Below are 23,562 nucleotides of genomic sequence, written 5' to 3'. Positions count from 1 at the left end.
AGGCTGCAGGTTGGTACGGTAGGCTGCAGGTTGGTACGGTAGGTAGTTAAACACCATGAAACATCATGCTGGAAGATCAGCTCTTTTACAGAGTGAACCTTTAGAACCACATCTACTGATCACACCTGTAAATCGTTTGTATTAGTTTATTACTGGTTAGTAACTGGTTTATAACTGGTAGGTAACTTTAAATAGATGAGACGACTATTTCTATCTGCCTTCTAGCTAGCTCATCTATCCATTCCCAGCTGCTCTACTGCTAAATAATCTATCAACCTTATGAAAATCTACCTTGTCTTAGTAAGTAGTTCTATTTCTTGCTGTTCTACCACCTGGCTAACTACTACATCCTACTCTCCTCCCGCTTCTACCCACGTTCCCCAGCGTAGCTATACGCTCTACTCCATCACAAGGCGGAATTGAACCAGCGTGTCCCGTAAGGGGAGCAGATGAGCTTCTAAGTGAGCTATCTGCTGGTGGAGCTCCACAACATGATGCTATGTAGCGTTGAAACGGAGTAACAGAGGAGGAGACGGAGGGAGAGAGGGGAGAGAAGGGACAGAAGGGGGAGAGAGGGGGGAGATACAGATAGTTCCATGTCGAGACAAAGCCACGATGGAGAAGCAGGCAGGAGCAGCAGCTAGGGGGGAGCAGGAGGGAGGGAGCAGGGTTAGGAGGGAGGGAGGTAGCTACTCCCCCCAGGGGGGACAGGAGGAGTAGCTGAGGGGGAGAAAGCAGGGGGAGGAGACTTTGACGGCTCTCTGTGAAGAAAGTGAAATGTGTGAAGAGGGAATCGAACCTGGTTCTCTGACACACGGCTCTCCTCCTCATCAACAGGAAAGAAGTTTATCTGGACCTGAGACGGGACGTCAGCGCTGCCAGGAAGCAGACGGAGGTCAGCTGATGCCGTCGTGTCCACAGAATAAACCTATTAAAGCTTTACATTGGAACCTTGAACAGACGGCGGGAGCGGCGGGGAGGAAAAACAAACCCGAGGAAATCCTAGAAGATAAATTCTGATCAAACTGGAAACAAAAACCTTCATGAAGAAAAATCAAACCACAGAAAACTTGTTTAACCTGTAAAATACTGAGAAAAGTTTATTTCACCGCAGGATAAAAAAAATCTTTACAATACTTTTACATTAAACATGAAAGTAAATGTCCGTATTGGTCGGAGTTTCCGGAACATTTTCCAGGCGGCGCCCGGCTGTTTCAGGGCGTTACCTGTGCAGGTGGGCAGCGGGAGCCGAACACGGTGTGGAAGTGTTCCACCAGGAGCTCGGTGAAGATGTTGATGGGCGTCAGAGCGCTCAGGGAGATGGAACCGTGGCGAGGCCAAACCAGGTTGACCCCGAACACGCAGGCCAGGTTGGACGCGCTCATCTTGTTGATGATGCTCTCCTGAGACACCTGAGAGGATCGCAGACAGGTAACCAATCAGACGTCAGGAAACGCAGAGCCAAAACCAGCTGCTTGTTTTAAAGAACAGGACGATGTGTCGGGTCCGCCTCGTGCAGACAAGGCGTCCGGCGGGATGCGTACAGAGAGAGGAGACGCGTTTCTACAGACGAAGAGGAAAATCTCTCCTCCTCCTCCGTCGCCACAAACAATCAGCAAAACGCCGTTTTACAAGGAATCACACGAGGAAGAAGCGCTTCGGAAACCCGTGGAGAACAGATCCCTGGATACCTGGCCGAAACCACAGTTCTGCACCGGAAACAAACTCCAGATGTAGGTTGTTGGAAGTTTAGAAACATGACTTATGTGATGAAAACAGCTCCTGCAGCGCGGCCACCATGTCGCTGACAGTGTCGTCCACAGTTCCCGCCTCAGACCGCCATTCTATATGAACTGTCTGGACAGAGACCACAGCGCCGTTACAGGTGGAACACAGATTCATAAAGACGGACTTAATCCTCCACCAGAGGCTGTTAAGTTGTACACATGCAGATAATAAACGGTTAGAATTCTTCATACTTTATTTCTGCTGGCGTGATGGTACGCCATCACGCCAGCGGGCCAACATGCATGTCAACCCCAAGAGATACATTTATTTTTTATTATAATTTCTTCTTTTTTTTTCTTTTTTTTAAAAAGTTTTCTGACTTGTTTATTTATTTATTTTACTTTTTTTTTTTTTTTTTAGCTTGCTTTGGGTTGAACTATCATAAGGCTTTGCTTTATGGATATGTTTTTGAGTTGTGACTTGTGTCACACACAGTGGATGAGGTGAGTAAGTGACAGAGGCTGTGAATGTAATCAAATATAATTAATTATTTTTGCGTGACGTGAAAAACTTTGTAATTTACGTCCCGCTCTGGATCAGTGGTGGATTTGGCTGTTCATTGTGACTGTAGGTGGAGTCGTGCAGGTGTCCTCTCTGCTCCTCTGACTGGCTGCAGCTGCAGCCGGAGCGACTGAGTGCTTTAGGACGGGGAGAGACTCTCCTTCTGACAATAACTTTACAATATGCGCTTTAAAGTCAGTCGCCACAACACCAGGAAAGTCTCCAATAACTCCTGTAAAAGTTGCTAGATTTGTCGCTAGTCGCTTTTCACAACAAAAGTCGCCAGATTTAGTGAGAAAGTCGCCAAGTTGGCAACAGTGGTGCCAAACAGTTGCCAATGAGTCCTCAGCTGCAGCCGGTTTAAATCTCCCTCCAATGTCGCTGCAGCGTTGTTGATAGGTTAGGCAACTGTCCAATCAGCAGGCAGGGAAGAGGGGTGTAGTGAGCAGGGCCAATCCTTTAAATACATTTAGTACCGCTGGATACATTTAAATACAAAATTTAAATTTAAATACAAAATAAAACAACAATTAGGTGGATTGGCAGGCAGCGTAACATAAAGGAGTTACTGACAGAGTTCCACTCCATCAAGCTGTGAAGCAACAAACCGTCAGTAAGACGTAACCAGTCAACCCAGTCCTTATAAAGACACATATGATCATGTGACCTGCACGTCAGCACCACGGGAGGCAAAAAGGTAAACAAAGAAGGCTAGCGACTCTGCTAGCTGCTCTGCTAGGTTCTAACAACCCGGCAAGGTGCTAGCTGCTCTGCTAGATGCTAACGACTCTGCTAGGTGCTAGCTACTCTGCTAGGTGCTAGCTGCTCTGCTAGGTGCTCTGCTAGCTGCTCTGCTAGGTGCTCTGCTAGCTGCTCTGCTAGGTGCTCTGCTAGGTGCTCTGCTAGCTGCTCTGCTAGCTGCTCTGCTAGGTGCTCTGCTAGCTGCTCTGCTAGGTTCTAACAACCCGGCAAGGTGCTAGCTGCTCTGCTAGGTGCTAGCTACTCTGCTAGGTGCTAGCTGCTCTGCTAGCTGCTCTGCTAGGTGCTCTGCTAGCTGCTCTGCTAGGTGCTCTGCTAGCTGCTCTGCTAGGTGCTCTGCTAGGTGCTCTGCTAGGTGCTCTGCTAGGTGCTCTGCTGCTACAGCCCGCTTCTCCTGCTTCCTAATGCTGGAATTCATGTTCCAGACCGCCCGCTGATCTGGAACGACGGGATAAACGCGATGCTGCATCAGAGCAGATTCCAGGAGGCCTCTCTGCTGTGTTCGCAGCACTTTGTTGCTGTTTTGCAGCAAATTAAGTTTCTAAGAAGTTGGTCGGTACGTGACAGATTCAACCTTTACTGTGCTTTAAATGCCACGTACGGGGACGAGTTTCAGCATTAGCTCAGTTAGCTTACAGAGGCAGTAAAAGGGGTCTAGTGTTATTTTGTTGACTCGAAAGTCTTCCAGAATGTCATTACTGGATCTGATTTTATTAAGATGTTTGTTTTACTTGTTTAAAACTTCTACAGGTGGACCGTTAGGACGTTTACCTGAGCGGGACTCACCGTATGCAGGAAGCTCATCAGGTACTTCAGCACGATGAAATTATGTTCGGGGAGTCCTTCAACAATCTGTTTACACCTGGTCACCCTCAGGCTGCTCCCCACACCTGAAGAATAATTCAGAACGAGTCATGATGAAGATGTCAGGACTGAGGATGAGGATGAGAGGACTGAGGATGAGGATGTGAGGACTGAGGATGAGGAGGTGAAGATGAGGATATGAGGACCGAGGATGAGGATGAGAGGACCGAGGATGAAGATGTGAGGACTGAGGATGAGGAGGTGAGGACTGAGGATGAAGATGAGAGGACTGAGGATGAAGATGTGAGGACTGAGGATGAAGATGTGAGGACTGAGGATGAGGATGTGAGGACTGAGGATGAAGATGTGAGGACTGAGGATGAGGAGGTGAGGACTGAGGATGAGGAGGTGAGGACTGAGGATGAGGAGGTGAGGACTGAGGATGAAGATGTGAGGACTGAGGATGAAGATGTGAGGACTGAGGATGAGGAGGTGAGGACTGAGGATGAGGATGAGAGGACTGAGGATGAAGATGTGAGGACTGAGGATGAGGAGGTGAGGACTGAGGATGAGGAGGTGAGGACTGAGGATGAGGAGGTGAGGACTGAGGATGAAGATGAGAGGACTGAGGATGAAGATGTGAGGACTGAGGATGAGAGAACTGAGGATGAGAGGACTGAGGATGAAGATGTGAGGACTGAGGATGAGGATGAGAAGACTGAGGATGAAGATGTGAGGACTGGAGGTCACGTGATGCAGCGGAGCTAGGTGGACGCTGGTTTGGAGCGCTCTCCTGTAATTTATCCTTGGAATCACTCTTAAACTCGCTGAAGCAACAAAATCTGCAGATATTCTGATTAATAACCTGCACCATGGACTTACGATCTAAAAATAAGCAAGGCAACTCGACAAATGAACATGTTTTGTCGTGTCAAGAAGAGAGCTCACAGGAAGCAGCTAGCAAGATGGCGCTCGAACATTTAGATGTGGACATGGCCCTTGTACTTCGAGAGATACGAGCTGGAAACCAAGCCCTCTCCAATAAGATGGACACACGAACGGCAGAGATTCACGAGTCAATTTCTGGACTGAGGGGCTTGCTTGATGGTCTGACATCCCGTGTCACGGAAACGGAGGAGCGCATCGGGTTAGCGGAGGACCACCTTGCTACTATGAGCACTCAGCTAGCCCAGCTAACGAAAGATAAGTTTTTACTGGACAAAGTTGAGTCACTAGAGAATTACAGCAGGCGTAACAACATTCGTATTGTGAATCTACGTGAAGGCTGTGAAGGAAATGATCCAGTAACATTTTTTGCTGAGTGGCTGCCAAATATGCTGGGGCGTGAGCACTTCGCCGAGCCTTTGGTGATAGAACGAGCTCATAGGGCACTTGCCGCGAGACCATCCGCTCAGGAGAGGCCGAGAGCCGTCTTGATACGCCTGCTGAAATACCAGGACCGGGAGAAGATTCTGCGGATCGCCGCCAAGCTGTCCAGGGCAAACAAAGGTTCAATCATGTTTGAGAATAAGCCAGTGATGTTTTTCCCTGACCTCAGCGCCACTCTGGTAAAAAGACGCAAGGAATACGACCAGGTGAAAAAGAAACTACGCTCCATGGGCATCGAATACTCACTACTGCACCCTGCTACTTTGAGAATAATGCTCCCGGACGGAAAAGGCAAGTTCTTCAAAACACCGAAGGACGCCGAAGTGTTTGTGGACAACGCACTTGGAAAATGAAAAAAAAAAAAAAAACTGTGGCTCGAGTTTGCACTTAATCAGCGCAGTGAGTTATTATTGTTCTAAGCCCTGCTTTTCATATGTTTAATGTTTCTATTGATATTTTTCCATTCATTAGGGCATTAAGGTGATTTTCACATAACTTATCAACAGGATAAGAGTGCTTCAAAATATGTTGTAATTTTTTTGGAGCGCCTCCGCGAGGCAAGATTCATGTTAATCACACTTGAGGTTGTTCACGTATACGAGACCGTTACAGAGTATGGGAGGTGTGCCATGTGTTCGGGTTTGGTACTACAGGGTTTTGTGCTCACTCAATTTTTGTTTTGGGGATTTATTTTATTTTCTCTGCTCCACATACATGTCATGCCACGCCTTTTGTCAAGTTATTATATAGGCATAACGAAATGGATAGGATTCTGAAGTTTGTTAGTTTTAATGTTAATGGCCTGAATGGGCCAGTAAAGAGGAAAAGGGTCCTGGTGTATCTAAAAAAGTTGAAAGTAGACATAGCTTTCATCCAAGAAACTCACCTTACCCCGCAGGAACATAAAAAACTAAAGAGGGATTGGATCGGACAGATGATATCCTCCTCTTTCAACTCAAAAGCCAGAGGAGTGGCCATTTTGGTGAATAAAAACACACCTTTGGAAATTATTGATACCTTTGCTGATCCATCAGGAAGCTATGTCTTTGTTAATTGTAGAATATTTTCAGAAAAATGGTCCCTTCTTAATCTATATGCACCCAACTACGATGATGAGATGTTCATGCAGGATCTTTTTCTTAAAATTTCAAGTGGACAAAACAATGTACTTATAGGGGGGGACTTCAACTTCTGTTTAGATCCTGCTTTGGACAAATCATCCAAGACCATTACAAGATCAAAAGCGGCTTTGACAACCCAGTCTTATATGAAAGATTTAAACCTAATGGACATTTGGAGACAGATACACCCACAAACTCGAGACTATTCCTTTTATTCGTGCCCCCATAACTCCCACACTAGAATTGATTTATTTTTATTATCCAGACAGTTATTTCATAGAGTGCTGGAATCTGAGTATTTATCTAGAATTTTGTCTGACCACTCACCATTAACCTTATCTATTTCTTTCCCTAATGTACCCAGAGGGCCCTACAGATGGCGCCTGAACCCTACTTTGCTTCACAGAGCTGATTTTTGTATATTTATAAGAGACCAAATTAGGTTTTTCTGTGAAACAAACAGTGCTTCCTCTCCCAATTGTTTTATCTTATGGGACACCCTAAAAGCTTATTTAAGAGGGCAAATTATTTCCTATACAAAGGGTCTTAAAAAGAAATACTCAGAGGATATTGAAAAACTAGAAAAAGAAATTCTACAATTAGAAAAGGATTTTCAAAGAAATGGTTCTAATGACACTTATCAATCTTTAGTTAAGAAAAAACTTCAATACAATACACTAAATACTTATAAAACTGAAAGACACATTTTGAAAACTAAACAGAGGTACTACGAGTTGGGAGAGAAAGCACACAAAATTTTGTCATGGCAACTGAAGACTGAGGAAAGTAATAGGACGATTAATGCTATCCACACCGAAAAATGTAGTTTCATATAACCCAACAGAGATAAATGACACTTTTAAAAACTTTTATACCAAGTTATATAATCAGAACTTCCAGATGATTCTACCCACATTGACAATTTTTTTATCTACAATCGAATTATTAACAATTAATGAAGAAGACAGAAAGAACCTTGATCTCCCTTTTAGTCAAGTAGAAATTATTAAAGCATTATATTCACTTCAATTGAACAAAGCACCAGGAGAGGATGGTTTCCCTCCTGAATTTTATAAAGAATTCAAAGATCTTCTCATCCCTCTAATCACTGATGTAATAAATTTATCTGCTAAAACACATACATTACCGGAATCCTTTACAACTGCCATAATTACAGTTGTACATAAGAAGAATAAAGACCCACTGAAATGTGCCTCATACCGGCCAATTTCATTACTGAACACGGATTATAAATTGATTTCTAAATTACTAGCAAATAGACTTAGTGCCGTACTTCCAAAAATAATAAATCCCGACCAAAGTGGATTTATTCAAAAACGTGTATCTGCCAATAACTTGTGTAGACCATTTAATGTAATCCACTTGGCAAAGTCAAGGTCTGACCCATCCATAGCAGTGGCGTTAGACGCTGAGAAAGCTTTTGATAGGCTGGAATGGCTCTATTTATTTAAGGTCTTGACAAAATTTGGTTTTGGTCAAAATTTCATTGATTGGGTAAGAACTCTGTACTACAAGCCTAAAGCAAGGATCACTACTAATGGGCAGATGTCCTCCACATTCCCTCTGAGTAGATCGTCCCGCCAAGGTTGTCCACTCTCGCCAAGTCTATTTGTACTGGCTATTGAGCCTCTGGCGGAGGCGATTCGACGAGATTCTGACATCAAGGGCTTTGTGGTTGGTCAGACAGCTCATAAAATTAATTTATTTGCCGACGATGTTATGTTATATATAACAGATCCTTCAAAATCCCTTACTCGACTACAACATCTGCTTGATTTATATGGTACTGTCTCTGGCTATAAAGTAAATTATGATAAAAGTGAAATAATTCCACTTACAACATTTAATCACTCTGGATATCAAGACACTTTTGCATTTAAATGGACTACAACAGGTGTAAAATATCTTGGCATAACTGTGGATAATAATCTTAAAAATCTTTATAAATTGAATTACAGCCCACTAATTAAAAATATTGAGGAAGACTTGCACAAGTGGTCTAGTCTACCCATTACTTTGATTGGAAGAATCAACTGCATCAAAATGAACATTCTGCCAAGGTTGCAATATCTCTTTCAATCACTTCCTATACCTCTTCCTCAAGATTTTTTTAAATCTCTAAATAAAACTGTAAGGAAATTCATTTGGAATGGTAAAGTGGCCAGGAGGTCTTTAGAAATGTTATCATGGGATTATAAGTCAGGAGGGCTCCAGCTGCCTCATTTCAAAAAATATTATTTTGCAGCTCAAATGCGATTTATTTTTTCCATGTTTGAGGGTGACACAGTTCCATCCTGGATATGCATCGCTTTTCATTCCTTGAGAGATAATGGTTATAAAGATTTTATATACAAGTACAACTCAAAAATATTGTCTAAACTAACAGGTAATCCAATTCTATTTCACCTCAGTAAGTTATGGTATGAAATACATAAAAGCATTGGACAAAAAATCGAACTGTCATCGAAGTCTCCTTTAAAGCAAAACCATCTCATCCCATTGACTCTAAACAATAAGATTCTGGAAACTTGGAATCAACATGGAATTCATAAACTGGAGGACTGCTTTGAGAAAGGATCTTTGATGACTTTTGAACAACTGAAAGGAAAATTCAGTTTGCCAAACAAAACCTTTTTTTGTTACCTTCAGTTACGATCATTTTTAAGTAGCAAACTGGGCAAGAACTTTGTTTTACCTATTCTAACGGATCTTGAAAAATTATTGCATAATGGTGACCCATATAAATTTGTTTCCAAAGTGTACTCTGTTTTGATAAAAGAATGTCCTAAACCAAAAATCTATAAATCCAAAGAGAGGTGGGAATCAGACTTAAATATCACAATTGACGACACCCTTTGGTCTGATTTGTGTAAGGACAGCATATCTGCCACTATAAACCCACGATAGACTTATCCATTATAATTTTCTACATCAGTTGTATCTGACTCCAGAAAAAATCCATAGATCTAAGCCAGAACTCTCTGATGTATGTTTTCGATGTTCAATAGAAGTTGGCTCATTTGTACATTGTACTTGGTCATGTGTAAAACTCAGAGATTTTTGGCTGAACTTGTGTGACACTTTATCCAAAATTATAAAGATCTCTATACCCTTGGATCCTGAAATTTTTCTAATCGGAAATTTTATAAAAATTAATGAACCATTAAACAAATACCAAACAAAATTCCTAGAAATTGCCCTGGCAGTGGCTAGAAAGATTATTGCTGTTACATGGAAGTCTGATTCCCCCCTTCTTCTTACCAAATGGTACGCAGAAATGAACAGTTGTGTTCCTTTAGAAAAGATTACATACAGCCTAAGACAATCATATAAAACTTTTGTTAAAATTTGGCAAGCTTACTTAGACTATGTAGGTGCAATCGCACTTTAATCGGCTTTATCGTGGTATATATATATATATATATACATATATATTTTGTTCCTTTGAACAATATGCAATTATAACAGGAGCAATTTTTTTTTTTTTGAGTGAGCATGGGAGGGAGGGGGGGAAGGGGGCAATATTTTTTGTTGCAATTGTTTTGACCCATTGGGCTATTTCTTCATTTGTAAAATTAAAATTTGAAAATGAAAATAAAATATTTAAAAAAAAGAAGATGTGAGGACTGAGGATGAGGATGAGAGGACTGAGGATGAAGATGTGAGGACTGAGGATGAGGATGTGAGGACTGAGGATGAAGATGTGAGGACTGAGGATGAGGAGGTGAGGACTGAGGATGAGGAGGTGAGGACTGAGGATGAGGAGGTGAGGACTGAGGATGAAGATGTGAGGACTGAGGATGAAGATGTGAGGACTGAGGATGAGGAGGTGAGGACTGAGGATGAGGATGAGAGGACTGAGGATGAAGATGTGAGGACTGAGGATGAGGAGGTGAGGACTGAGGATGAGGAGGTGAGGACTGAGGATGAGGAGGTGAGGACTGAGGATGAAGATGAGAGGACTGAGGATGAAGATGTGAGGACTGAGGATGAGGAGGTGAGGACTGAGGATGAAGATGAGAGGACTGAGGATGAGGATGTGAGGACTGAGGATGAAGATGTGAGGACTGAGGATGAAGATGAGAGGACTGAGGATGAAGATGAGAGGACTGAGGATGAAGATGAGAGGACTGAGGATGAAGATGAGAGGACTGAGGATGAAGATGTGAGGACTGAGGATGAAGATGTGAGGACTGAGGATGAAGATGTGAGGACTGAGGATGAAGATGTGAGGACTGAGGATGAAGATGTGAGGACTGAGGATGAAGATGTGAGGACTGAGGATGAAGATGTGAGGACTGAGGATGAAGATGTGAGGACTGAGGATGAGGATGTGAGGACTGAGGATGAAGATGTGAGGACTGAGGATGAGGATGTGAGGACTGAGGATGAGGATGTGAGGACTGAGGATGAAGATGTGAGGACTGAGGATGAGGATGTGAGGACTGAGGATGAGGATGTGAGGACTGAGGATGAAGATGTGAGGACTGAGGATGAGGATGTGAGGACTGAGGATGAAGATGTGAGGACTGAGGATGAAGATGTGAGGACTGAGGATGAAGATGTGAGGACTGAGGATGAGGATGTGAGGACTGAGGATGAGGATGTGAGGACTGAGGATGAAGATGAGAGGACTGAGGATGAGGATGTGAGGACTGAGGATGAGGATGAGAGGACTGAGGATGAGGATGAGAGGACTGAGGATGAAGATGAGAGGACTGAGGATGAGGATGTGAGGACTGAGGATGAAGATGAGAGGACTGAGGATGAAGATGAGAGGACTGAGGATGAAGATGAGAGGACTGAGGATGAAGATGAGAGGACTGAGGATGAAGATGAGAGGACTGAGGATGAAGATGAGAGGACTGAGGATGAAGATGAGAGGACTGAGGATGAAGATGAGAGGACTGAGGATGAAGATGTGAGGACTGAGGATGAAGATGAGAGGACTGAGGATGAGGATGAGAGGACTGAGGATGAAGATGAGAGGACTGAGGATGAGGATGTGAGGACTGAGGATGAAGATGAGAGGACTGAGGATGAAGATGAGAGGACTGAGGATGAAGATGAGAGGACTGAGGATGAAGATGAGAGGACTGAGGATGAAGATGAGAGGACTGAGGATGAAGATGAGAGGACTGAGGATGAAGATGTGAGGACTGAGGATGAAGATGAGAGGACTGAGGATGAAGATGAGAGGACTGAGGATGAAGATGTGAGGACTGAGGATGAAGATGTGAGGACTGAGGATGAAGATGTGAGGACTGAGGATGAAGATGTGAGGACTGAGGATGAAGATGTGAGGACTGAGGATGAAGATGTGAGGACTGAGGATGAAGATGAGAGGACTGAGGATGAAGATGAGAGGACTGAGGATGAAGATGTGAGGACTGAGGATGAAGATGTGAGGACTGAGGATGAAGATGAGAGGACTGAGGATGAAGATGTGAGGACTGAGGATGAAGATGTGAGGACTGAGGATGAAGATGTGAGGACTGAGGATGAGGATGTGAGGACTGAGGATGAAGATGTGAGGACTGAGGATGAAGATGTGAGGACTGAGGATGAGGATGTGAGGACTGAGGATGAAGATGTGAGGACTGAGGATGAAGATGTGAGGACTGAGGATGAGGATGTGAGGACTGAGGATGAAGATGAGAGGACTGAGGATGAAGATGAGAGGACTGAGGATGAAGATGAGAGGACTGAGGATGAGGATGTGAGGACTGAGGATGAAGATGTGAGGACTGAGGATGAAGATGAGAGGACTGAGGATGAAGATGTGAGGACTGAGGATGAGGATGTGAGGACTGAGGATGAAGATGTGAGGACTGAGGATGAAGATGTGAGGACTGAGGATGAGGATGTGAGGACTGAGGATGAAGATGAGAGGACTGAGGATGAAGATGAGAGGACTGAGGATGAGGATGTGAGGACTGAGGATGAAGATGTGAGGACTGAGGATGAAGATGAGAGGACTGAGGATGAAGATGTGAGGACTGAGGATGAAGATGAGAGGACTGAGGATGAAGATGTGAGGACTGAGGATGAAGATGTGAGGACTGAGGATGAAGATGTGAGGACTGAGGATGAGGATGTGAGGACTGAGGATGAAGATGTGAGGACTGAGGATGAAGATGTGAGGACTGAGGATGAGGATGTGAGGACTGAGGATGAAGATGTGAGGACTGAGGATGAAGATGTGAGGACTGAGGATGAGGATGTGAGGACTGAGGATGAAGATGAGAGGACTGAGGATGAAGATGAGAGGACTGAGGATGAAGATGAGAGGACTGAGGATGAAGATGAGAGGACTGAGGATGAAGATGTGAGGACTGAGGATGAAGATGAGAGGACTGAGGATGAAGATGAGAGGACTGAGGATGAAGATGTGAGGACTGAGGATGAAGATGTGAGGACTGAGGATGAAGATGTGAGGACTGAGGATGAAGATGTGAGGACTGAGGATGAAGATGTGAGGACTGAGGATGAAGATGTGAGGACTGAGGATGAAGATGAGAGGACTGAGGATGAAGATGAGAGGACTGAGGATGAAGATGTGAGGACTGAGGATGAAGATGAGAGGACTGAGGATGAAGATGTGAGGACTGAGGATGAAGATGTGAGGACTGAGGATGAAGATGTGAGGACTGAGGATGAGGATGTGAGGACTGAGGATGAAGATGTGAGGACTGAGGATGAAGATGTGAGGACTGAGGATGAGGATGTGAGGACTGAGGATGAAGATGTGAGGACTGAGGATGAAGATGTGAGGACTGAGGATGAGGATGTGAGGACTGAGGATGAAGATGAGAGGACTGAGGATGAAGATGAGAGGACTGAGGATGAAGATGAGAGGACTGAGGATGAGGATGTGAGGACTGAGGATGAAGATGTGAGGACTGAGGATGAAGATGAGAGGACTGAGGATGAAGATGTGAGGACTCACCCAGCATCTCCTGGACCTGGTTGTAGACTCTGAAGGTGAGCACGGGTTCCGGCAGGTCTCTGAGGAACGTCTTGAGGATCACGGCGGGAACGTGGACGTTCCGGTACAACTCAAAGTCCACCGGCTTCCCTGCAGACGGTTCGGATAAAACTTTAAAATCAACTTTTCAAAAACCAGATTTCTTTCTACGCTGCTGTTCAGACTGGTTGCTATGGTTACATCTGTATGTTTCACCTCCGTTCCAAAAAAAAAAAAAAAGCTGCATTAAAGTAAAACCAGTCAGTCTCAGACCGACGCCGTCACAGCCGCACCACCCATGCAGGTGGGGCTGGGAGACCCCGCTCACCCAGGTTGTAGAGCTTCTGAACGTCTTTGATGATCTGAACTTGAGCGGAACGGCGGAAGATACCCTCGGTCCTCAGACCTGAAACACAGAATCACCTGTTAACATGGAAACATGCAGCATGGGCTGATCAATACCTCTGATCGGTTACAACACAAAGTTTCTATTGGCTCAGACAGCCGTCAATCAAAGGCTGCTGATGTTCTGACATCACAGAGCCCATCGTCCAATCGAATCGTGAGACTTCTCTATTTAAATATTTATCAATATCGATCAATCTGACTTCTAGGTCCAGTTCTATCCCATGATGCTCTGCTGCACCTTTCGCTCACCTTTCTGCTTCAGGTAGGTGACGGTCTGAGACATGACGGGTGGGATGACGGCCCCCTTGTTCTTCTCTCTGATGCTGGAAACACAGATATTGATCTGCAGCTGATTGATGATCAGGTTTAATCAGATCAAACTGACTTCACTCACTACTGCAGACTGACGCCGAACTGCTGCGTAGGCAGGGGGGGGCGAGGCGGCGGCGTCTTCACCGAGGGAGAGGCTCCGCCTTTCTGAGTGGCCCGCAGCTTCTCGTCGTGTCTGAAACGCAAACACACACACACACACACACACACACACACACGGTGAGGGAACAGCTGACGCAGCGAGAACTTCAGAGGAAGAGGAGCAACCTGAGAACGTCGGCCGGGATGAAGAGCTGCTCGTAGTTCAGGTGTTCCCGCAGCTCCGCCAGGTAGTTGACGTACATCAGCTTCTTCCCGAACTTGTGGCTGAAAGCGAAACGAGACGTGAAGCGGCTGAAGCTCCGCCCACACAGCGGCAGGTGAGGTTCTACCTGAGCACAGGCCTGAAGATGTTCCACAACATCCGGATGAAGCTGGTGGGATGGACCACGTAGAGCGTCTTCAGGTTCTTCTTGTACCTGAAACATCAATTATCTGCTTCTTGAAACACGTTTTGATGATTTAAAGGTGGAAACCACAGACTGGATCTAAAGATGGGCGGAGCCTCCGTGACGTCACCCGTAGGTTTCTGAAGAGCTGAACTGAAGCTCGGTGGGCGGTTCCTACCATCACCATCTTGGCAGGGGCATGCGCGTCGTCTCGCCCGGAAAATACAAATATGGTCAAAGAGGTGGAGCTGAGGAGTACTTTTGGAATTGGATCAATTATTTTTACGAGTAATCGAGGACTCTAATGATTATATTTTTTATTATAATTTTGAAAACAAAAAGTAGAAACTGAAAGAAAGTAAATCTATAAATGTATATTTGTGAAGCTGTTGCATGTGTTGTCACGTCCCAATGCACGAGGATTTGGTGTGTTCACGAATTTCTGCCTTTTAAAAGATAAAAAGAAGAATTCCCGTAGAAAGAAGGAGTGACTTGTAAACATGTCCACAGTAAGAACTGGCCGATGTCTTGGTGGATTAAAATGCAAGGAGAAACAGTCTTATCTCCAGTCTGTACCGGTACGCTACAGCTGGGGCATGGAGGGATTGTACAGATCCCTTTAAATACAGAAGATATGGGCTTTAAATAGAAGCTATTAACATGATTACAGATGCTATGTTTGGTCTCACGGTGTGTTCAGACGCTGCTCACTAAACCGCCACTTTAGTGGCCGACGCTCAAAACGCGACGCCCCCTTGCCGCGCCTCCTCAGACTTTCCACGGAAAGCTGCCGATCATGAGGCGTTTGGTCTGAACACACCGTGACACCTGAACACTGGTGGAACTGGGTTTTAAATCGTATAACAATAATAATGTGCAGCAGGCTAACGAAGTAAACAGTGAAATTCAGTGCATAGTATTCAGTCAGGTTGGGGGTGAGATGTGGGGGGGCAGAGCTCAGCAGGGGAAGAAGCTGTTCCTCAGCTTGCTTGTCTTCGTCCTGAAGCGCCTGGCAGGTGGGAGGAGCCTTCGAGGATGCGGCGAGCTCGCTGCAGACAGCGCTTCCTCTGGACGTCCTCCAGGCTGGAAGTGGAGTCCCTGTGACGTGCTGGGCGGTTTTCACCAGCCGCTGCAGCGCCTTGCCATCTGAGACGGAGCAGTTCCCATACCAGACAGCTGCTCAGGATGCTCTCGATTGCACAGCGATAGAAGTTCACCAGGATGGCTGAAGTCAGACGCTGTTTCTTCAGCGTCCTCAGGAAGAAGAGGCGCTGGTGAGCCTTCTTCACAAGGCTGGAGGTGTTGGTGGTCCAAGTCAGGTCCTCCGAGATGTGGATCCCCAGGAACTTGAAGCTGGAGACACGCTGGACTATCATCCCGTTGATGTGGATGGAGGCATGTGTGCTTCCTCTCTCCCTCCTGAAGTCCACGATGAGCTCCTTGCTCTGACTGGTGTTAAGGAGCAGGTTGTTGTTTGTTCACCACGTGGTCAGGTGCTGAACCTCCTCCCCTGTAGGCCGACTCAGAACCTCCTCCCCTGTAGGCCGACTCAGAACCTCCTCCCCTGTAGGCCGACTCAGAACCTCCTCCCCTGTAGGCCGACTCAGAACCTCCTCCCCTGTAGGCCGACTCAGAACCTCCTCCCCTGTAGGCCGACTCAGAACCTCCTCCCCTGTAGGCCGACTCAGAACCTCCTCCCCTGTAGGCCGACTCAGAACCTCCTCCCCGTAGGCCGACTCAGAACCTCCTCCCCGTAGGCCGACTCAGAACCTCCTCCCCGTAGGCCGACTCAGAACCTCCTCCCCGTAGGCCGACTCAGAACCTCCTCCCCTGTAGGCCGACTCAGAACCTCCTCCCTGTAGGCCGACTCAGAACCTCCTCCCTGTGGGCCGACTCAGAACCTCCTTCCCTGTAGGCCGACTCAGAACCTCCTCCCTGTAGGCCGACTCAGAACCTCCTCCCCTGTAGGCCGACTCAGAACCTCCTCCCCTGTAGGCCGACTCAGAACCTCCTCCCCTGTAGGCCGACTCAGAACCTCCTCCCCTGTAGGCCGACTCAGAACCTCCTCCCCTGTAGGCCGACTCAGAACCTCCTCCCCTGTAGGCCGACTCAGAACCTCCTCCCTGTAGGCCGACTCAGAACCTCCTCCCCTGTAGGCCGACTCAGAACCTCCTCCCCTGTAGGCCGACTCAGAACCTCCTCCCTGTAGGCCGACTCAGAACCTCCTCCCTGTAGGCCGACTCAGAACCTCCTCCCCTGTAGGCCGACTCAGAACCTCCTCCCCTGTAGGCCGACTCAGAACCTCCTCCCTGTAGGCCGACTCAGAACCTCCTCCCCTGTAGGCCGACTCAGAACCTCCTCCCCTGTAGGCCGACTCAGAACCTCCTCCCTGTAGGCCGACTCAGAACCTCCTCCCTGTAGGCCGACTCAGAACCTCCTCCCCTGTAGGCCGACTCAGAACCTCCTCCCCTGTAGGCCGACTCAGAACCTCCTCCCTGTAGGCCGACTCAGAACCTCCTCCCTGTAGGCCGACTCAGAACCTCCTCCCCTGTAGGCCGACTCAGAACCTCCTCCCCGTAGGCCGACTCAGAACCTCCTCCCCTGTAGGCCGACTCAGAACCTCCTCCCTGTAGGCCGACTCAGAACCTCCTCCCCTGTAGGCCGACTCAGAACCTCCTCCCTGTAGGCCGACTCAGAACCTCCTCCCTGTAGGCCGACTCATCGTCCCTGATGAGGCCGTCACTGTGATGTCAGCAAACTTGACAATGGAACTAGAACTGGTCGATGAATCGGACTTTAATCTCAGTACGATCTGGGTTTCCAACGATGATAAAAATAAAAGGGTGTGATTATTTTTCTCTCTGCAGTTTCCTCTCCTGCTGTCTTCAGCTGCTAATCGAGCGTCTCTGGCGTTGCAGCGCTGTGCTGTAAACTCCTCCCACAGCCGCTTTGCTTTCATTCAGACACTGTTGCCAACTTGGAGACTTTCTCACTAAATCTGGAGACTTTTTTTGTTAAAAGCGACAAATCTAGCAGCTTTTACTGGAGTTATTAGAGACTTTTCTGGTGTTCTGGCGACTGACTTGAAGGCACATATTGTTCTGCAGTTACTGTAAGGAAGGAGCAGCGGGAGCCTCTCCCGTCCTAAAGCACTCCCAGGCGGCCAGTCTCAGTCGGCTCCGGCTGCAGGTCCATGTAGAATAACTGCAGTAGGTTGTGGAAGTTCACCTAAACATAGTTTATACCATTGTCACTGACAACTGGCTGCATTATTTTCCTATACATAGTTCGGCCAGTTAAATACTGTAATATCCCTCCGTTACGGGGCGTTACCATAGCAACGCGTTAACCAGCTGGTTCAGATCAGCCGTCTTTTAACAGGTGGATGAGAGAAACGCGCTGCAGCCTGACAGCCGTTGTTTGGTATAAAACGTACATCCAGGCCGATGTAAAATAGTTTGTATAATTCAGCAAATGTAGAAAAAAACCCCAAATTTGTTATAAAATGTTCTCTGTGTGCGACCGTGGTATGAGTGGATCAAACAACCCGTAACGTGTTAGAATGCACGACGCGCAGCGTTGTTTAATCCTTACTTATATTTATCTTTTCAGTTTACATCAGTATTTACACTTTGTCAAGACAAAACTTCATGTTATTTGGTTTTTTCTATAACGTGGAAACCTGAAGACATTTTCTTAAAAGTCACGGTTTATTGTTAAAAAAAAAAATCATGTCAAAGATAAAAGGATAATCGTGTTAAATAATTGAGATCTCATTTTCAGTCAAAATAATGGTGACATGCTGGGGCCTGTTGGTCAGAAAGGGAAATCACCAGATTGATGGACGAGCTAATGGTGCCAACTGGCACCAGCAGGAGCACCGGGCCGGCGTTAACCCCGGACATGGCCGCTACATAGATAAGTGTACATAGATAACTGCTGTTAGACCTTATTACCGATTGATAATTATTGATCAATGTTTGTGAGGAGCCCAAAGAGAACCCACACATACACAAGGCGAGGCTCCAACCAGCGACTTTCTTGCTAACCACTACGCCACCGTCCATTTCTGGACCTTTCCGGACTGAAACCAGAAACATCACATAAAACTACGAAGATTTTCCATTTTTCCCACCAGACGAATAATTTGGAGAAATTTCCCTGAAATGACCGAAGTGTTTGAGAAGACGACCCAGGAAACCTACTTCCTGTCGAACTCGCCGTACGCCTCTCGCAGCCACTTCACAGACGGCTTGTTGCTGCTCCGCAGGCCGTGGTGGAAGTAGACCAGGATGTAGTCCATCTCCACGTACTGGTCCAACGTGAACTTCAGGTACCTGCGGAGCAACAAGCAGGTGAAACGCAGCCGTGACGACGGGGCGGCTGCAGGTTTGGGGCGATACGTACTCCAGCAGGCGGCGGTGGTTCAGCTGGTGAGACGGAGGAAGACGGCAGCTGCTGAAGACGATCAGCTTCCTGCCGTAGTTGTCGTCTCCTGGAGGTGGAACAAAGGTGTCAGCTTGTTGCACTTCAACGGACGACTGGTTTTATTCCATGGCACTGCAGGAATCCACTTCTATGAGCTGTTGAAGCCGTTTCCTTAGCATGCAGAAGATGTAGCAAAACAAAACGCTGCTACGTGAAAACAAGCAACCCAGCAGGAGGTAACGCGGCACAGTACTGAGAATTAAAAACCAGTAAGTCTGTGGACCAGTTTCCTGGGCAGACTGGTATTTTGGTTTTTCTGCAAATCCAGCTGTAAAACATCTGGAAACATGTAAACGTCCTGAAATAAGTAAAAATAGATCAATGATATAAAATAGATAGTAGACACAGACAGACAATAATTTATGATGGTAATGCTAATTTAACAAAGTATTTATTCATTCCAGTCCTCAGGACCCCCCAGGACCCCCCCCGCCCTGTACATTTTAGACGTTTCCCCTTTAAAGCAGTCAGATTACTGAACGTCCTCATCGCCTTCTTTGCAGCCTGCTAACGAGTCTTTACGTCATTCAGGCGAGTTAAAGTGGGTTTGCCTAGAAAACAGGCAGGGGGTCCTGAGAGGGTCCTGATGGAGAAACAGATTTATTATGAAAAATAAAAAGAAACTTATAAAATTAAATTTTAAAGAAAATATTTGTTAAATTTGTATACATTTTATTTAATATGTCATATTTTATATTTATAATATATATCAAATATAAACAAAATGATTCATATTATAGATATTTAATACTGTAATCAAATCTGACTAAATAAAATTTCAGACATTTTTGTTGTGTTTTGGAGGGAAGCTGCTCTCTAAGCATGCTGGGAAACGTAGTTTTCCTCTGAATATTGTTTCATCCTGAACGCCAGACGTTCTGGATCCAGGCAGCAGAGCTGATGATGATGATGATGAAGCAGAACTCTGCAGGTCTTTTTTGCAGTCTGACCTGAGACCTGGATGATGCCGTGTTGAGCCACGTCGTAGAACGGATGAGACGGATCGGGAGGAGCCGGCGGAGCGTCAGGAACACTCCTCTGCTGCTCCTCATCCTCCTCTTCCTCCTCCTGCAGCTCTAGAGACGTTAATCATCAGTTACCAACAAGAACCTGGCAGCAACTCTGATGTTCAACATTTTAGGACAAAGTATGAAACATAAAAAGTTTGTTGTGTTTTCATTTAATAAAGTTTTGTGCAGATTTTCTGGGTTTAATGGTGGCTTCATCGGATAAAATCCCGTCAGAGGAATGACTGGATCTAAACCATGAAGTCAGCTTCCTGATCGTTTCCTTATCTTCTACAAATAATCCATCAGAGAGGAAACGCCCTGGTCTGCAGGAAGCTGGACATAAACACGGTGGGCGTGGTGACAGACAGGAAGTGACCCGCTGGGACACGAGACGACTTCTGGACGGAGTGAAAATCGAGTCCGTTATGCAGCTTAAACCTGAACCCAGAGCAGCAGAGCAGAGGAAACTTCATTTCTACAAAGTGTTTCTATTAAACGATGCAGCAGGAGGCGGTAAAAGCACAATAACAACTAAATAACAGAATGTAAATAAAGACGGAAAATACTGAAAATTATTTACTTTATTTTTCTGATTAAGAGAAAATATTTAAGTTTTTAAATCTGATGGTGAAGCGGTCTGATCCGGACCAGGACGACCACCCAGCCGAGTTACCATGGTTACAGGTGAAGCGGTCTGATCCGGACCAGGACGACCACCCAGCCGAGTTACCATGGTTACAGGTGAAGCGGTCTGATCCGGACCAGGACGACCACCCAGCCGAGTTACCATGGTTACAGGTGAAGCGGTCTGATCCGGACCAGGACGACCACCCAGCCGAGTTACCATGGTTACAGGTGAAGCAATCTGATCCGGACCAGGACGACCACCCAGCCGAGTTACCATGGTTACAGGTGAAGCAATCTGATCCGGACCAGGACGACCACCCAGCCGAGTTACCATGGTTACAGGTGAAGCAGTCTGATCCGGACCAGGACGACCACCCAGTCGAGTTACCATGGTTACAGGTGAAGCGGTCTGATCCGGACCAGGACGACCACCCAGCCGAGTTACCATGGTTACAGGTGAAGCGGTCTGATCCGGACCAGGACGACCACCCAGCCGAGTTACCATGGTTACAGGTGAAGCGGTCTGATCCGGACCAGGACGACCACCCAGCCGAGTTACCATGGTTACAGGTGAAGCGGTCTGATCCGGACCAGGACGACCACCCAGTCGAGTTACCATGGTTACAGGTGAAGCGGTCTGATCCGGACCAGGACGACCACCCAGCCGAGTTACCATGGTTACAGGTGAAGCGGTCTGATCCGGACCAGGACGACCACCCAGCCGAGTTACCATGGTTACAGGTGAAGCGGTCTGATCCGGACCAGGACGACCACCCAGCCGAGTTACCATGGTTACAGGTGAAGCGGTCTGATCCGGACCAGGACGACCACCCAGCCGAGTTACCATGGTTACAGGTGAAGCAGTCTGATCCGGACCAGGACGACCACCCAGTCGAGTTACCATGGTTACAGGTGAAGCGGTCTGATCCGGACCAGGACGACCACCCAGCCGAGTTACCATGGTTACAGGTGAAGCAGTCTGATCCGGACCAGGACGACCACCCAGTCGAGTTACCATGGTTACAGGTGAAGCGGTCTGATCCGGACCAGGACGACCACCCAGCCGAGTTACCATGGTTACAGGTGAAGCGGTCTGATCCGGACCAGGACGACCACCCAGCCGAGTTACCATGGTTACAGGTGAAGCGGTCTGATCCGGACCAGGACGACCACCCAGCCGAGTTACCATGGTTACAGGTGAAGCGGTCTGATCCGGACCAGGACGACCACCCAGTCGAGTTACCATGGTTACAGGTGAAGCGGTCTGATCCGGACCAGGACGACCACCCAGTCGAGTTACCATGGTTACAGGTGAAGCGGTCTGATCCGGACCAGGACGACCACCCAGCCGAGTTACCATGGTTACAGGTGAAGCAGTCTGATCCGGACCAGGACGACCACCCAGCCGAGTTACCATGGTTACAGGTGAAGCGGTCTGATCCGGACCAGGACGACCATCCAGACGAGTTACCATGGTTACAGGTCATGGTGAACCGGTCTGATCCATACCTGGATGGCTGTCCTGCTGAGTTACCATGGTAACTAGTCCTGGTCAGTCAGATTGATTTGGACCAGAAGGGACCGGTTCCAATAATGGGCCAATTCCAGTTCACCACTTGAACTGGACCAGTTCCAGTCCACTGGGAACTTAACTCTGAGCTGTGAACCCTTCAGAATAAAAGTGTCAGAACCTGCTGGACCTGTCGACACGTCACTAAACTCATCAGAGAACTGGTTTAAACTGGTTCTTTAGGCTTTTCCAGTCAGAAAATGGGACTAAAAACCACATAAAGGATTTGGAGAACGACTCCCGAAGAGCGCAGAAAGAATCTAAGAGATTAGAATCTGAGTCTAAAAGGGTCCAGGCTGTAAACAACAAACCCATTTCAGGGACTCAGAACCGGACCAGCCTGGTCCAGGTTTGGACCTTAACACGTTTCAGGAAGTTTGGCTGTAAATAAGTAAACAGGTGAGTCTGGACCAGGAGCATCTCTGGAAAGCTGTGTGTTTGAGCTGAATAATGGAAGGAATGAGGAAGGTTGGGTTTAGCTTCCAGGTAAACTCACCTATCTCCGCGAGCTGCTCTAGATCCGGTGAAGCGGTCATCACTGGCGGAAGGATACAAAGCTAAACTCCACTAAAAGTTTCACCAAATCCTCTGCAGGTCGTGGTGAAAAGTTCCCAAAAACTGCGTGGAAAAAGTCCACACATGAGCTGAAACACAAACACGTGGGACCAGCGGGCGCGCGCCTCGGACAACTGCAACAAGACATTAATTAGGACCTTAACAACACCTGAAACCAATCACAGACCTGGAAGCTGCGCTCACCCGACAACTTTTCACCTTCAAACACGTCACGGAAAGCTTCACCTGTACAGGCGAGGAGCTGAAACCTCACCAAACACTCCCATGAGGAGTACGGAAGGAGCAAATGCTGAATGAAAACGGACAATCTGCAGGTAGATCCCACCTTCCTCCAAACATCCGCCGCCTGCACTGCGCATGCGCCGGGTGGCGATCACATCACTTTCTGGTTAAAAAAAAATGAAAAATTACTGTAAAATAACAAATATGGATGTTTAAAATACAAAAACATCAAATTAATTTATTTTTAATTTATAATATATACATGTATATATATGTATGTATATATATATATATATATATATATATATATATATATATATATATATATATATATATATATATATATGTATATATATATATATACATGTATATATATATATATATACATGTATATATATATATATATACATGTATATATATATATATATACATGTATATATATATATATATACATGTATATATATATATATATACATGTATATATATATATATA

At 46.3% G+C, this 23,562-nt stretch overlaps 1 protein-coding gene across 1 annotated transcript; it reads right to left on the bottom strand.

Moving 5' to 3' along the window:
- Positions 1 to 1,214: 1,214 nt before the first annotated feature.
- On the bottom strand, positions 1,215 to 22,807 carry LOC306773676 (rho GTPase-activating protein 8-like; the record flags this gene model as incomplete). The annotated part of the gene is made up of 12 exons (XM_079263560.1): positions 1,215 to 1,412; positions 3,835 to 3,938; positions 13,333 to 13,461; positions 13,679 to 13,756; positions 14,008 to 14,081; positions 14,153 to 14,263; positions 14,356 to 14,454; positions 14,520 to 14,606; positions 18,782 to 18,913; positions 18,984 to 19,071; positions 20,015 to 20,140; positions 22,768 to 22,807. 12 exons carry the CDS (start codon positions 22,805 to 22,807, stop codon positions 1,215 to 1,217), a joined length of 1,266 nt encoding a protein of 421 aa, XP_079119686.1.
- Between the last annotated feature and the right edge of the window lie 755 nt (positions 22,808 to 23,562).

The sequence above is a fragment of the Telmatherina bonti genome (assembly GCF_933228915.1).
Source record: "Telmatherina bonti genome assembly, chromosome: 23".
In the NCBI taxonomy this organism is placed as follows: domain Eukaryota; kingdom Metazoa; phylum Chordata; class Actinopteri; order Atheriniformes; family Telmatherinidae; genus Telmatherina; species Telmatherina bonti.
This window is presented reverse-complemented; position numbering and strand designations above follow the sequence as displayed.